This window comes from Cupressus sempervirens, chromosome 10, assembly GCF_028749045.1.
Source record: "Cupressus sempervirens isolate cs-2001-9-10 chromosome 10, ASM2874904v1, whole genome shotgun sequence".
Taxonomy (NCBI): Eukaryota; Viridiplantae; Streptophyta; class Pinopsida; order Cupressales; family Cupressaceae; genus Cupressus; species Cupressus sempervirens.
The window spans coordinates 33,532,299-33,545,222 of record NC_143127.1 but is presented as its reverse complement, the minus strand read 5'-3'; the positions used below and the strand labels follow the sequence as shown (position 1 = coordinate 33,545,222).

Below are 12,924 nucleotides of genomic sequence, written 5' to 3'. Positions count from 1 at the left end.
ATAATGAGTTCTCCATGAGGGAGAAGTTCGAGGTGCAATCCCTTGTTAATGAGTTATTCTCCATGAGGGAGAAGTTCAAGGTGCAATCCCTCGTTGATGAGTTCTTTTCCACGTAGGAGAAGTTCGAGGTACAATCCCTTGTTAATGAGTTCTTTTGATGGAGAAGTTCGAGGTGCAAACCATTGTTAATGCATTCTTCTTTGTGAAAGCAGTTTGAGATGCGAGCGCTTGTTATGCATTCTTCTCTGTGAGACACATTTGATGTGAAAGCCCTTGTTCCACCCTTTGGGAGTAGCTGTTGGCAAGAAATCACTTGCAATGGGTGATATGTTGTCATTAATGGCAAGTACATACATTTCTCTTGATCATGCCAATGTATTTTGACTTACCAATATTGAGTTGTTTGAAATTAGATAAGTGTGGAATACTGAGCAATATACAGGTATAGTAAATGAATCGATATGATCAGATGGAACATAATTATGCTATGCGATTTGAATATATGATTGAGACAGTCATAAGGATCCGATTCTATGATCACAATCTTGGAGTTTCAGACTTCATGAGATATTCATCTCTGAGTGTTGTATTCACAGTTTTGGTCAGGAATAGAACAAAGATTAAAAGATTTCATCTGTTAGACTTAGATTTTGGTAAGAGGAATTGTTATGATTATTGGTTATGTTTAAGATGACAATGGAGAGGTTACCTTTTGCTTAGCATTACATGGAGTGATGATTTGATTGAGTAAAGAAGACTGCTTTACACGTTTGCTTGTGACTTAGCCAATCAACTAAGAAATGTTTTGAATGGATATATCTATATCTATATATGTATGTATGTATTTATGTATTTATATATGATCGAATTTTGCTTTGCAAAGGAGCATATGTTGATGAAGATTGATGATGCAAAAAATAATGTGATTGATGTGAAAGTTAGAACAAAATTTGCAACATGAAGGACAATATACAGAGCAGAACTTCATTGAAATTGATCTGGCGTACTTGATGCTACTTTACAATGCATAATTGGGTTGATGCTTTACATGTTTGCTTGGGACTTAGCCAACCAATTAAGAAATGGTTTGAATGGATATATATACATATGTATGTATATATGATTAAATTTTGCTTTGCAAAGGAGGATACGTTGAAGAGGATTCATGATGCAAAAATTTATGTGATTTATGTGAAAGTCAGAACAAAGTTCGCGATCCGAAGGACAGTATACAGAGGAGAACTTCATTGAAAGTGATCTAGCATAATTGATGCTGCTCTACAGTTCATAATTGGGTTGTTGCCCATATTTTGTTGTACTTAATTGGGTTGTAGCCATAACATTCTAATAGAGCAGCCTGCTCCACACAAGTGTTTAATGCCTTGTGCATTCCTATAAACCTTTAATTGGGTTCTTCACTGTACTAAATCCTTCAACCGAGATAATTACTTCTGTGGAGTAATTTCGTAGGTTACAACTCCCACCATGCTTTTACCCTTAACAAGGTTTCCACACAAAAATGATGGTGTTATGTGTTCTTGCATTGTGTTATTGTTGTGTTGTACTCTACTTTCAATTCTCATTATATTGTATTTGTGCAACTAGTTTAAGATCAATGAAAGAACAAGAATACTGATTCACCTCCCCTCTCAGTATTCTTTAATCCTAATAGCATCCATGGTGGATCCACCATCTTGGAGTAGCCATGGTGGGTGTCATGTGAGAGATTGTATGTCTTAATTCTTGTGTTCCTTCACCCTATAATAGTAGCCATGGTGAATTTTATGCGTAGGTGACAATATGATGTTGAGAATATCTGTGATGAGATTTTTATTGACTTTTTTTTTGTTGCAGCTCCTTGTGCTTATGCTATGACTTATGAATGATCTCTCTCTTGATGAGTGAGAGTGTTAAAGATGTGGTAGCTCTAATAGAGCTCCTTCATACCTTCAATAATCAACTTTGAGTTATTGCAGAAATACACTTGTGATGATGGACTACAATAGTACACTGTTTTTGTTTCTCTCTATGTATCTTCGATAGCTATTTCTTCAAATTGTGAGATTCCTCGAGGTAATTTTGTGCATGATGTCGTAATGTAACTATGTTCTATTTGTTATTGTGTTTCTGTCGATTGCATTCTTGTATTCTGGCTCGAAAATTTAACATACATCCTATATCAATATTTACAATCATTAAAACATAAGAACATATTATAACATCTAAATTTACAAAGCATTAACACAAATGTCAAGCATATATACATCCATATAACATCATTTATAGTTAAATCCAAAATAGCATTGATAATAAGTCCAAGGCATATTCCTATGGTAATCGTATTAGGAAGTTGCAATCTCAAGGATGGCTCTCCTTGTATTGTGAGAGCATGTGCGGATCCTTGGTCAACCATCTCATGGTGGTGTACTTTAGAAGATTTTCAAGTTTAAAAGCACTCATATGCCTTCTAGCCCATGAGTATTGCAACTTGAGGTGGTGTGCTTGAAAGTCCCATAAGCCCAGGAACACCCATTTGCCTTTTGACCCATGAATATGACAAGATCTTGGTACATTGCATCCCTTAGTCTACCTTGTAGACACTTTGTCCTCCTCATAAGGCCAACAATACTCATAGGCCTCCTAGCCATGGCCGCTACATCTCGAAGTGGTGTGCTTGATTGGAATATAAAGACTACCTTCGTTACCAAGCTTGAGAGCAATTATATGCCTCTCAGCCTATGAGTGCTCCATCTTGGGGTGTTGTCCCTTTCACACATGCCTCATCGTAGACTCTTTAAGTTGGTTTAGGGTTGTCCTTTGTCGTAACTTTGCATTAAGCATTTTGTCTCTGCATTGAGCATTTTGCCTCTGTAGAGCACCTTGCATAAGCAAGGATTAGGCCAAGTTGACTCAAGATCTTGCCAAGAGTTAAAGTAGAATGAAATAATAAAGGAAGAGGGCCATTAGAAGGTCTTTGAATTCATGGTACAATGAAGTGATTAGGCCTAAGAGTTGCTCTGAGAAAATTAAAGAAGTCTAAAAGATGAAGAAGAGCATTCAAGGTGAAGCAATTTGGGAATATGAACTATCACCAAAAATTTGGACAATGTTGAGTATCAAGAGATGGTACTAGATATGCAAAGGTTTTTTATGATGATGAAGTAGAGTTGAAATCATAAATGGAAAAATTGGTGGATTCGGCAAGACTCGGGAGTCTCATGGCTTATTGAGTTGACTCACTACGAACTCATGAGTCGAGTCCAGATGAGTCCAAAACAAAGACTTGCAAGTCTTAGGGAGAGATTCGCGTGGGCGCGGAGTCAACACTTGTGAGTCCTAGGGATAGACTTATGTGGCTTTAAAACACCTAGGCGGCTTTAAAACACCTTTTTATGTTTCATCGCTCATTCTAAGTACTTCTTTTCCTATCCCTTTGAGGGAAGTTGGAGGCTTTGTAGTCACAAAAATTATGTGAACCATAGAGTTCAATGTGATTTTGAAGGTCTTAATTTGGTTTTGGGCGAGGTCTTTGCTTCTTTGTATATCATGGTAGGGAGCATGCTCTTGGTGATACCCTGAGACCCTGGAAGGGATATTACCCCTCAACCCCATTGGGTGCATTATTCCTAGACGCTTGCTGGGGGCATAAAGTACACTATAACTTTGAGTTTGTGCAATATGAGTCATTGTCTATGCTCTTTCCGTTTGCCTTTATTCATGAGCAAATAAACATATATTTTACTCCTATATGTGGTATTCATTGCCATCTTTATTATTATTCCATGTGTAATTTATCAAATATAGCATTAAACAGTGGAGGTTCTTTTGTATTGTTTGCATTATGGCTCTTTTATTCTCTTTAATTTCCTTAAAAAAAAATAAAACTACAGTTCTCTTCTTTGCTAAGTCCTAGCCAAGTTTTTTGTTGAGTCCCAATTGAGTTTTTTTCTATGTACCTTGGCCAAAAAACCCATGTTTCCAAGATGGGGACGTCTTGGGGATGGGTAGGGACATCCCCCAGCCGTCCCCAAAATTTGCTTAGTTGCTGGTTCAGATTCTGGTACGGATGCGGGTTTGAAATTCGTCCAAATATTTTTTGGGTTGGGTTTGGATTCGTTTTGGGTTCGTCCGTACCAAAACATATCTTTAAAAAAAAAAAATATCTGTGTGTGTGTATGCAACAAAAAATAAGTCCATACAACACTTTGCTAATAGTGAAGCAACATAGGAAAATACATCACCATATCTATGTTTCAATATAATAGTATATTAATTGCATCATTTAGCCATACATACAACTTCATACACTTTCCTTGGTCGCATGCATTGGACATATTTCCATATCAAGGGATAGTTTGAGAATGAAGGAATCATCAAAAGATGTGCAGTTATATGAATTTTTTTATATTGGTTAAAGGATTTCTAACCAAGCTAGATCAAAAGTTGAGATTCAGATTTGAAGCCTTCGATTCAAAGAATATATCATAGTTTTTTAAAGAAATTCCTCTATAATAGTCTATTTGGACTTCACCAATTGTCAATTTGGATTTTCTCTAAAAGCAAATTTTCATTTTCACTCACAAATGCATAAATGACATATAAACCTTTTTTTTGGCCTTTTTAGTGATCACTTTCAGGGTTTTGGAAGGATTGAATAAACCAAACTAGGCAAAAAAACACTAAAAAAAGTAAATACAATTTGTTTCAAGACCAAATTCAGCTCGGGTTCGGCTGTTGGTCAGCAAATTCTTCAAAATTCACTCTGAAGTCTGCTCAGATTCCTCTGACAGAATTTGTTGCGAATCTATGACTCTCTACGAGAATTTGGGGAGAATTTGACAAGGACCAGACTTTGGACAGAATTGAACCAGACTTTGAGGGTTGTTGGAGAGAATTTGGTAACTTAGAAAATTTGGAAATCACCAGGAGACGTCTCCGATACTTAGGGCCTCCTAGGAAAGAAAGCCGTCCCCTAACCGTACCGGGGATGACCAATTGTCCCCATTTTTTGTGAAGCTTAAAAGAAAAATTTAAAACAAAAAGCTTTATTTTGTTTGTCCTTACTTGGTCATCCAGTGGGCTTTGTCTCTCCAAATGTCCTAAAAGGTCAAAAAAGACCATATTGTGATTGTTTTGTCATTTGTTTGGTTTTGCTTGTGAAATTGGAATGTGTTGCAGCTGGCTGGGCTTTTCATTTTGCAAGAAAAGGTGATTTTTTTGCTTCCAAGAGCTTGAGCAGTAGTCTACTTCATTTTTCTATATTTTGTTTGATGACAGCCCTCTAGCCTTTCGGCATATTTAGATTTCCAGATTTTTATGATATTGTTCACTGCTAAACTTATATTTAAATATTTTTGTTCACATTGATATGCATATTGACAATTAAGTACTGAAATTGGTTATTATTTCCTAGATGGCATTCAAATGGTGAAAGTTAAGGTTCTATAATGTGTAAATGACATGCTTTGTGCTTAGTTTCATATCAATGACATGTATATTTGCAAATTTTAGTGTATATTCTAAAAGTTCCCTATATATATAGCCGTCCCCATTTGTCTTCCCCCCTCATCCCCAAAATCGCCAAAAAAATTTGCCATCCCGAAAATCCGTCCCATTGTCCCCCGCCGTCCTAGTCCCGGAAACTCGGGGGAACATAGGTTTTTTTGCCAAGTCTCGATTACAAGTCCTATTTTGGGCTGTTGAGCTTGCATCGAATTCTAGTTTTCAAACTATGGTTGAAACAAAAATGAAGAAGGGAAAAACTTCACCTGGATCATTTGCATTAGGCTTGAATGGAGAATTTTGTCATTTTGCACTTAGGAAATGCAATAGGAATCAGTCTGAGAAATGAGGGAGTGAACAAGGGGTCAACATCATATATTTGAAATGAGCGTTTTAATTAATAAATTATAGAACCACAAAGAAACCCAAACAGAATTAGTAAGATCCATGCAAGGCAAGAAAATCAGACTTCTGATCAAGGAGAAGTAACTAGGAGCCAAGAAGAACAAGCTAGAATAAGTTTTACAAAATTGGAAATAGATGATTTGGTCAAAGCCTTCGCATGGAGACCAATTTGAGATGGGGAAAGCTTTCACAAATAATGTTTAGACCGACATGGTATGAGAAATGAGAAATTGCACTTGATAAAGGCCAAAGAATAGGAGGCATACATATGCCCATGGTGGAGATCAACACCAAATGAGGAAAATCCCAAAAGTTGATCTCCATGCGCCTTGCTACCATGCGTCTAAAATATTAAGTCACAAAGGAGGAGGCACACAAACTTCTAAGGGGGGGATAAACTCTCAATGAGAAATCTCCAAAATGCTGTTCCAACTCACCAAAACTGAAAGATGCCTTAGGTGCACCTATTATGAGAAGTTCAAAGGTAAATTCGGAATAAACCAACAACATTGGTGGCCCTAGATAGTTTGCGGGTGTAATGTTCCCATTTTTCTGCCTTCCTTACTGCTAATGTTTCTAGTTGGGTTGGCTTATTATTTGGTTCCTGTAGGATAACACATTGTGTAGGGACCCATTCAAGAGCTTATGGAGACACATTGGGGCTTTGTGAGCAATTTGACCAATTTGTGGTACTGTCTTAGATTTTAGGGGGAATCCCTATTTTTTAGGGTGGACAAGTTGTTGGTAGGGACACTAGGAGATCTTTGGGATTAGCTTGGAGTCTGGACACCTCTGGCACAATTCCTATTTTTTAGGAGAGCCTCTAAACCTTAGGGATTGCTAGTTAGCTCACAGTGGTTAGACAACATCTGTAGACAAGGGGGCATCTGCTATTTTAGATTGGGGTCCGGATGAACAAGCTACAAATAATTTAATTATTTTTTATGTTCGGCCTAATAAAATAATAATAAAAATTGATTATTAATAATCAATTTATAATATAACAATAAACTATAATAAGTAATGGCTTGACCCCATTCCCTATGCACATGATAACTTAAAAGGGGGACTTTTTTAGCCATGATGGTTAATCCCTTATGAAGTTCGAATCCTTAGGAAGGAAAACTTATTAACTAAGTTACCGATTCAAATGCGGATTCCAGAGTGGATTCTGGAAGTGGATACGAGATATGGGGAAATTTTTTGTTAGGATGCGGATGTGGGAGGAAATGTATATGTGTGTGTGTGCAAAGAAATATACAAAAGCAAATCATTTGATAGTACGACTATGATACTTTACCCTCAACAAAATTCATATGATATATCAATATGTGTTTGTCCAACATTAGAGTTTAGTTTTAGACAATAAGTTCAAAATTCAAACAGGTCATGTTCAAGATTCCAACAAAATAAAAACTTAGTTTTAGGGTTTCATAGCAAAAAAACAACTTAAAAAAATCAATTAAAGCACATGCCAATATGCAACTTAAGTGTTTTTTTGGGTTTATTAAGTTTTTTTGGCTGCTGGGTCTGTTGGTGCTCCCGGATGCTTCCGGAAGCCTTGCAGAAGCTAGCCAGAAGCCAGCCGCAGGCTTCCAGAAGCATCCAGCACCCGTCCTGATCAGCTTCCGCACCCAGACCTATCCCTGACGAATCGGTAACTTAACTTATTAGAATAAACATTTTATTTTATTAAAGTTTATTATAATATAAATTCTAAGAGGGCCAACTCTCTTGGAGGGCAAATAATTAGAATAAAAGAGGGAAAAGAGGGAATTGAAATTCATTTGGGGCCATTTCTGAAAACAGAGATTTTGGAGAAGAAGCTTGAGCATAGCTTCCAGCCATTTCCAGCCTCTGAGAATGTAAACTCTTAGAAGTCTGAAGACCTACAGCTGTGAAATAGCATACAAGGGTTTTCTAGTTTTAGGGATCAGTTAGAATTCATTAGAAAGGACCAAATTTAATGAAGTTCTATCAGTTCCAGGTTGGAGCAGAGGGGGGAATAGTTAACATTGCAGATGAGAGCAAGAAATTGAATGTGAGTGGTTTGTTTTGCAGATATGGGAGTGAGTGATTAGCAGCCATTTTGAGAAGAGAATCACTGTCTGAGCACATATGGCTTTACAGCAGTTAGCAGGCAGGGCTTTGAAATCATTCCTAGCTGCCAAACAGAGGTTTTTTCAGCCTCAGGATCTCAGATCTGGGCGTCAGTAGTTGCAGCAGGGGGTACAAGGAAAAATCAGACTTTGTGCTTGGCATCTGATATTACTTGGGCAGATTGTTTGCATGATTCCCCTAATGCTGTTGTAGATCGGGGTTTTAACAGAGGTTTTACCAGTGATTTTCAGCAATTTGTTTAAAGCTAGGGCACTTTATCAGGCCATACAGCATCAGATCAGTCACGGATCAGATATAACAGGGAGGGATGTGTGGAACCCAGTGAGCACACAATATCATGAAATCAGGTTTTTATCAGGTGCTACATCACTCTGCCGTTACCAGCAAGTTCTGAGATTGGACAATGAGCTAATTCACAAATGCTGACAATATATGACAGCAAATTGTCACCTGGTACGGTTAGCAGTGTAATGCCTTTGAAGGAATTGAAAGAAAACAGATGATTTAGTAATCTTCCAGTTTGGTGTTTAGGTTAGAAGCAATTGTTTATGTTTTAATCTAAGTTTAAAACATAAAACAAGCAATCAGAAAACAAGCAAAACAAAATTAAAAAAACAGAACAAGATAAAAAGATTAAAAAAATCAGAATTGGGAAAAAAACATTATCCAGGGGTAGCCCATGAAGTGTAGGAAGAAGCTCCTGAAAGTTGCTTAACTAATCATGCAAAGTGCATCCAGTCCCTGGATTGCGTGGCTTCTGTCTTGAGCCCTATTAAAATCAACTTGGCCTTCCGAATCCCAGGAGTTTTCCAACAAATTCGCAATCCATCTTTCCCTGCTTATTATAACCGTTCTGTTAGAGATTTTGATTTTAGGCCACCAGTTCAAAAGTCTTGGTTGTCATGGAAGAGGAGAATGCTTCTTGCCTGAAGACTTTAAATTATCAGTTCAGAGACAGCTGCAGCCCTTTGATTTCAATGAAACTTATTGCAAGTAGGAAATCAGTCCCCTGAAAGTATGAGCATTTTGTTCTGTGACCCGTCCAGATGTTCTAGAAAGTCATGGTTGGAGCAGCAGCCCATAACATATCAAAGAATTAAAACTGCTAATATTAGGCTTTCCTATCAATCAGGATATGCTTTCCATGTATCTTTTGAATAAGCTCACTTGCAATTCTGTTTTTCCAACAACCAACTCCCTATCCAGGATAACACATAATTGAATTTAAGTTATTATGTTTTCCAATGAGTATTTCTTTTCCTTTAGATACCTTAAGAATGTTCTCAAGGGTGTTAAATTTGGTATAAATAATAACTGTAGGTTCCTTTGAGGATGTCTTGCCATATGATCGTTAATCTGGATCAGGATAAAAGTTCTCTCATTTTGGAGGCTTAGTGTTGCTTGCTATCCACTGTAATGCAGCATAAACTGTAAATGTGATAAAATTTAAGATCATTAGGATTGCTGCACTGTATATGTTTGTAGTAGCATCTGGACACATCTTTTTTTACTTCAAAATTCAAGTAAGAGGCAGGCGGTGATTTGTCAACCTTTGTAACTTTTTTCTATTTGGTCCTACTGAAATTTCTTTTTCAAATTCTCTCTAACTGGATATTTAATTTGTTTATTTATATTGTTTCCTTGGTGTTCTCCTGGACAGGTGGTACGCTTGTACAAGAGGAAATGGATAGAGGCAGCCACCTACCCCTGCTTCACACTCATTGGACAGAGTCTTGGCTCAGTGTTGCTTGCATGGGAAGCTCTTAACAATTTTATGCCCATTCTTTATTTTGATACCAGCGGCTATGCTTTTACATATCCTCTTGCACGTTTATTTGGCTGTAAGGTTGCTTGTTATACACATTATCCAACGATCAGTTCAGATATGCTTTCTCGTGTTCTGAGCCGCAACTCAATGTATAACAATAACAATGTCATTGCAAAAAGGCAAGCATTTTTCTGCATTTATATCTAGATTGAATTATAATTATTCATTCTTTTGGGCTGTCAAGATTAATTTCCTATTTTCGGTTTTGGTCTCCTTAGGCATTTTTGGGGTATGCCTTTCTTTAGTGGATGATGAACACATGAGCAAACTGCAATGAACAGCCTCAATCTCTCTGCAACACATGGATGCTGCTTAGCAAATGATTTTTCTTACCATGTGAAAGTTTATACTGGTATCGATAGATCAAGCCAAGTTTATATCAAGAACAACAAACAATTAAAATAGGCACAAATATATGCTTATCATATGTAGAGACTCTAACTCTCCAATAATAGTAGGACAACAAGATTACAACTCTTCACTCTATATAAATATGCTACTACTCATATCTCCAATATATAGAGTACAAGAAATTTGGTTAGGTAGGTATGGCCACTAGATAAGACACACCTAGAAGACCTTAGAAGTCATTGTGAGTGAATAATCTTTTCCAATGCGATGGATTGCTTGAATTAAGTTGCTTAAGATTACAAAATCAACTAATATTGATTCTCATATAACCTAACCTCTAATATACATTTAAAGATTGCGCCTTTACACATATATAAACATTTTTAAACACACATTCTAAAAATTACAATAATGAACATTACACGTGTCAAAGTTGTAACATCCCCTTTTTCCGGGTCTTAACTAACAACTAGCATATCATAAAAATACAGTTACTACCTCATATCCATGAGAAGGCAGTTTTGTGAATGAGATTAATGTTCAGTTTGACTGAATTCTTGTAACTAACAATTGATAGCATCATCAATAAATCTAAATAAAGAATTAAAGTTTTACATACCCTAAATTCTAAAACTGGAATTTGCGTAGGGCAACATCTACAAAAGCCATACATACCCTAAATTCTAAAACTAGAATCTACGTAGGGCAACATCTACAAAAGCTAGGATAATTCACATATACCACTTAGGGCACAAATAGTTATACCACTATATTGTAAAGACGAATACTAGTTAGGGCATCAAATACCACTGTATCATCCCTTTTCTTTTTGTTGCTAACTATGGCAATAGCATATAGTTAGAAGATATGTTCATATTCATTATTCACATAAATGAAAGATAGAAATGACAACTGCCAGATAAACCTATCTCATGCATATATATATATTTCATGTTTAACTGGAAAAATCAATTGATTTTAGTACTTATCATTTACATTGAAGAGAAAATTGATTTCATTGAAGGGATTAACTGATTCAACAATATAAATCGATCTACATATCTTCAATTTGTAATTTCAAATATCATAAAAGCAAGATACTTGTTACCAATAGATGTTGAATGCATAGCTTATCTCTGTCTTGTGCATGTCTTGGCATCTGGTGGAGAGGGGAAACATTATCAAGGGCTTAACCTCTTAACCGCAGACTCTTAATTATCCCCACACATTCTCATTCGAGAAAGACTCTCCCTACCCATAATAGACATGGAACACCTTGTCCAGCCACTGAGCATTTTGGTACTTGATTCCACTACTCGATTTGACAACTAAGTATACTTGAACAATCATGAGCTGACTTGGATTTTATCAATCTCTTTTTAAGATGTTCATGCAGTTGAGAATCTGATCACAGTTTGTTTTTCCTTTGTAGGATTCCTTTCCTCTTCACCCATTCACATGGCTTCACTAGCCATGGGTGCATCCCAGTAGACTACTATTAATAATGAGATCTTAACATATGGTTTCCTTGAATAGTTTTCTGATTCATACCACAGCTGGCATACAACAAATACCAGTTAGGCAGAATGTCATAACTTTGGATTCAAATTCTATACAAGAATACTCATGGAAGATAAATAGATAAATCAAATATTTCAATAATTCAATGAGCCTTATTTAGAATTTTGTGAACCTTATTAAATGATAGATAAATCAAATATTTCAATAATTCAATGGATGTATTTTCAGATTAACTATAGGTTCTAAAATTATAGAGAATTCAAATCATCCAAGGAATCAAGAAATCAACACGTGTAATCAATGAATGTTCAGTTGGATATACAAGAACCATGAATGAAAAATTTATAGATAGTAATACTTTGATCCTTGCGAAATAAATGAATCATCCATAGTGTATTTGGTCATCTTAGGACAATGAAAAAAATCAGCAATGAGGAATAATGATCATCTAGTTTTAACATTTTGGCCATTAATGCATAGAATCCCGTATGATTTTGTTTAATCAATTATTGGTCCCAAATCAACAAGTATGTGAGGGATGCACATTTTAACCATAGGCCTCCAAATATCAATATGTATAAGTACAAAAGTAGTAAAATATAGATCCTGGAGGATATGGTACCATTTTTGTGAAATATGGAATGTATATGGTTCAATATTACTTAGTGAACGGTTAATATTAACACACATACTTATGAGTCCAATAATTAAAATTGATGCAATTTGAAGTATGGGGTCATTTGTGGGTATTTGGAATTCACTAAGTGGAAAAGAAGAACAGAGTTGATTATAATTTAATAAATAATATTGCTCTTTTAATTTAATTAAGCCAAAATCACATTCCTTAAATGCATCAATACACCCCAAGGTTGATTTATCAATTTGAAGCACATCGTTAGATTGTACAATGATCCTTGAAAGCTCGATATTATATGTATCATTAGCCTCCTTATTATGAAGTGTTGTATGAGGCAATATAGTTGCCTTTGGTGGATATGGTGGAGTGGGTAGAATATGATATGAATGAGATAATGAATATGGTAAGAAGTGTGAAGGAGATAAAGTAGATGGAAATAAGTAGGATGGATGGAATAAAGATGGTAAGGATGGATATGGTGGAATATAAGAGGGATATACAAGTTGTTGTGAGCATTCTTGATTCCATTCACCATGCATAGTATGTAAAGAAATGTGTT

General features: G+C 36.0%; 1 protein-coding gene across 3 annotated transcripts in view; it reads left to right on the top strand.

Annotated features, from left to right (window-relative positions):
* Positions 1-12,924, top strand: part of LEW3 (UDP-Glycosyltransferase superfamily protein) — a 135,917-nt gene that overhangs the window by 18,914 nt on the left and 104,079 nt on the right. For all 3 annotated transcript variants that reach the window (XR_016356994.1, XM_089804530.1, XM_089804529.1), the window contains one exon: positions 9,689-9,975. Coding sequence is in view for 2 of the 3 variants with exons in the window: in XM_089804530.1 (XP_089660656.1) it covers positions 9,689-9,975 (287 nt within the window). In the remaining variant the exon portion in view is untranslated. The remainder of the gene's footprint in view (positions 1-9,688; positions 9,976-12,924) is intronic.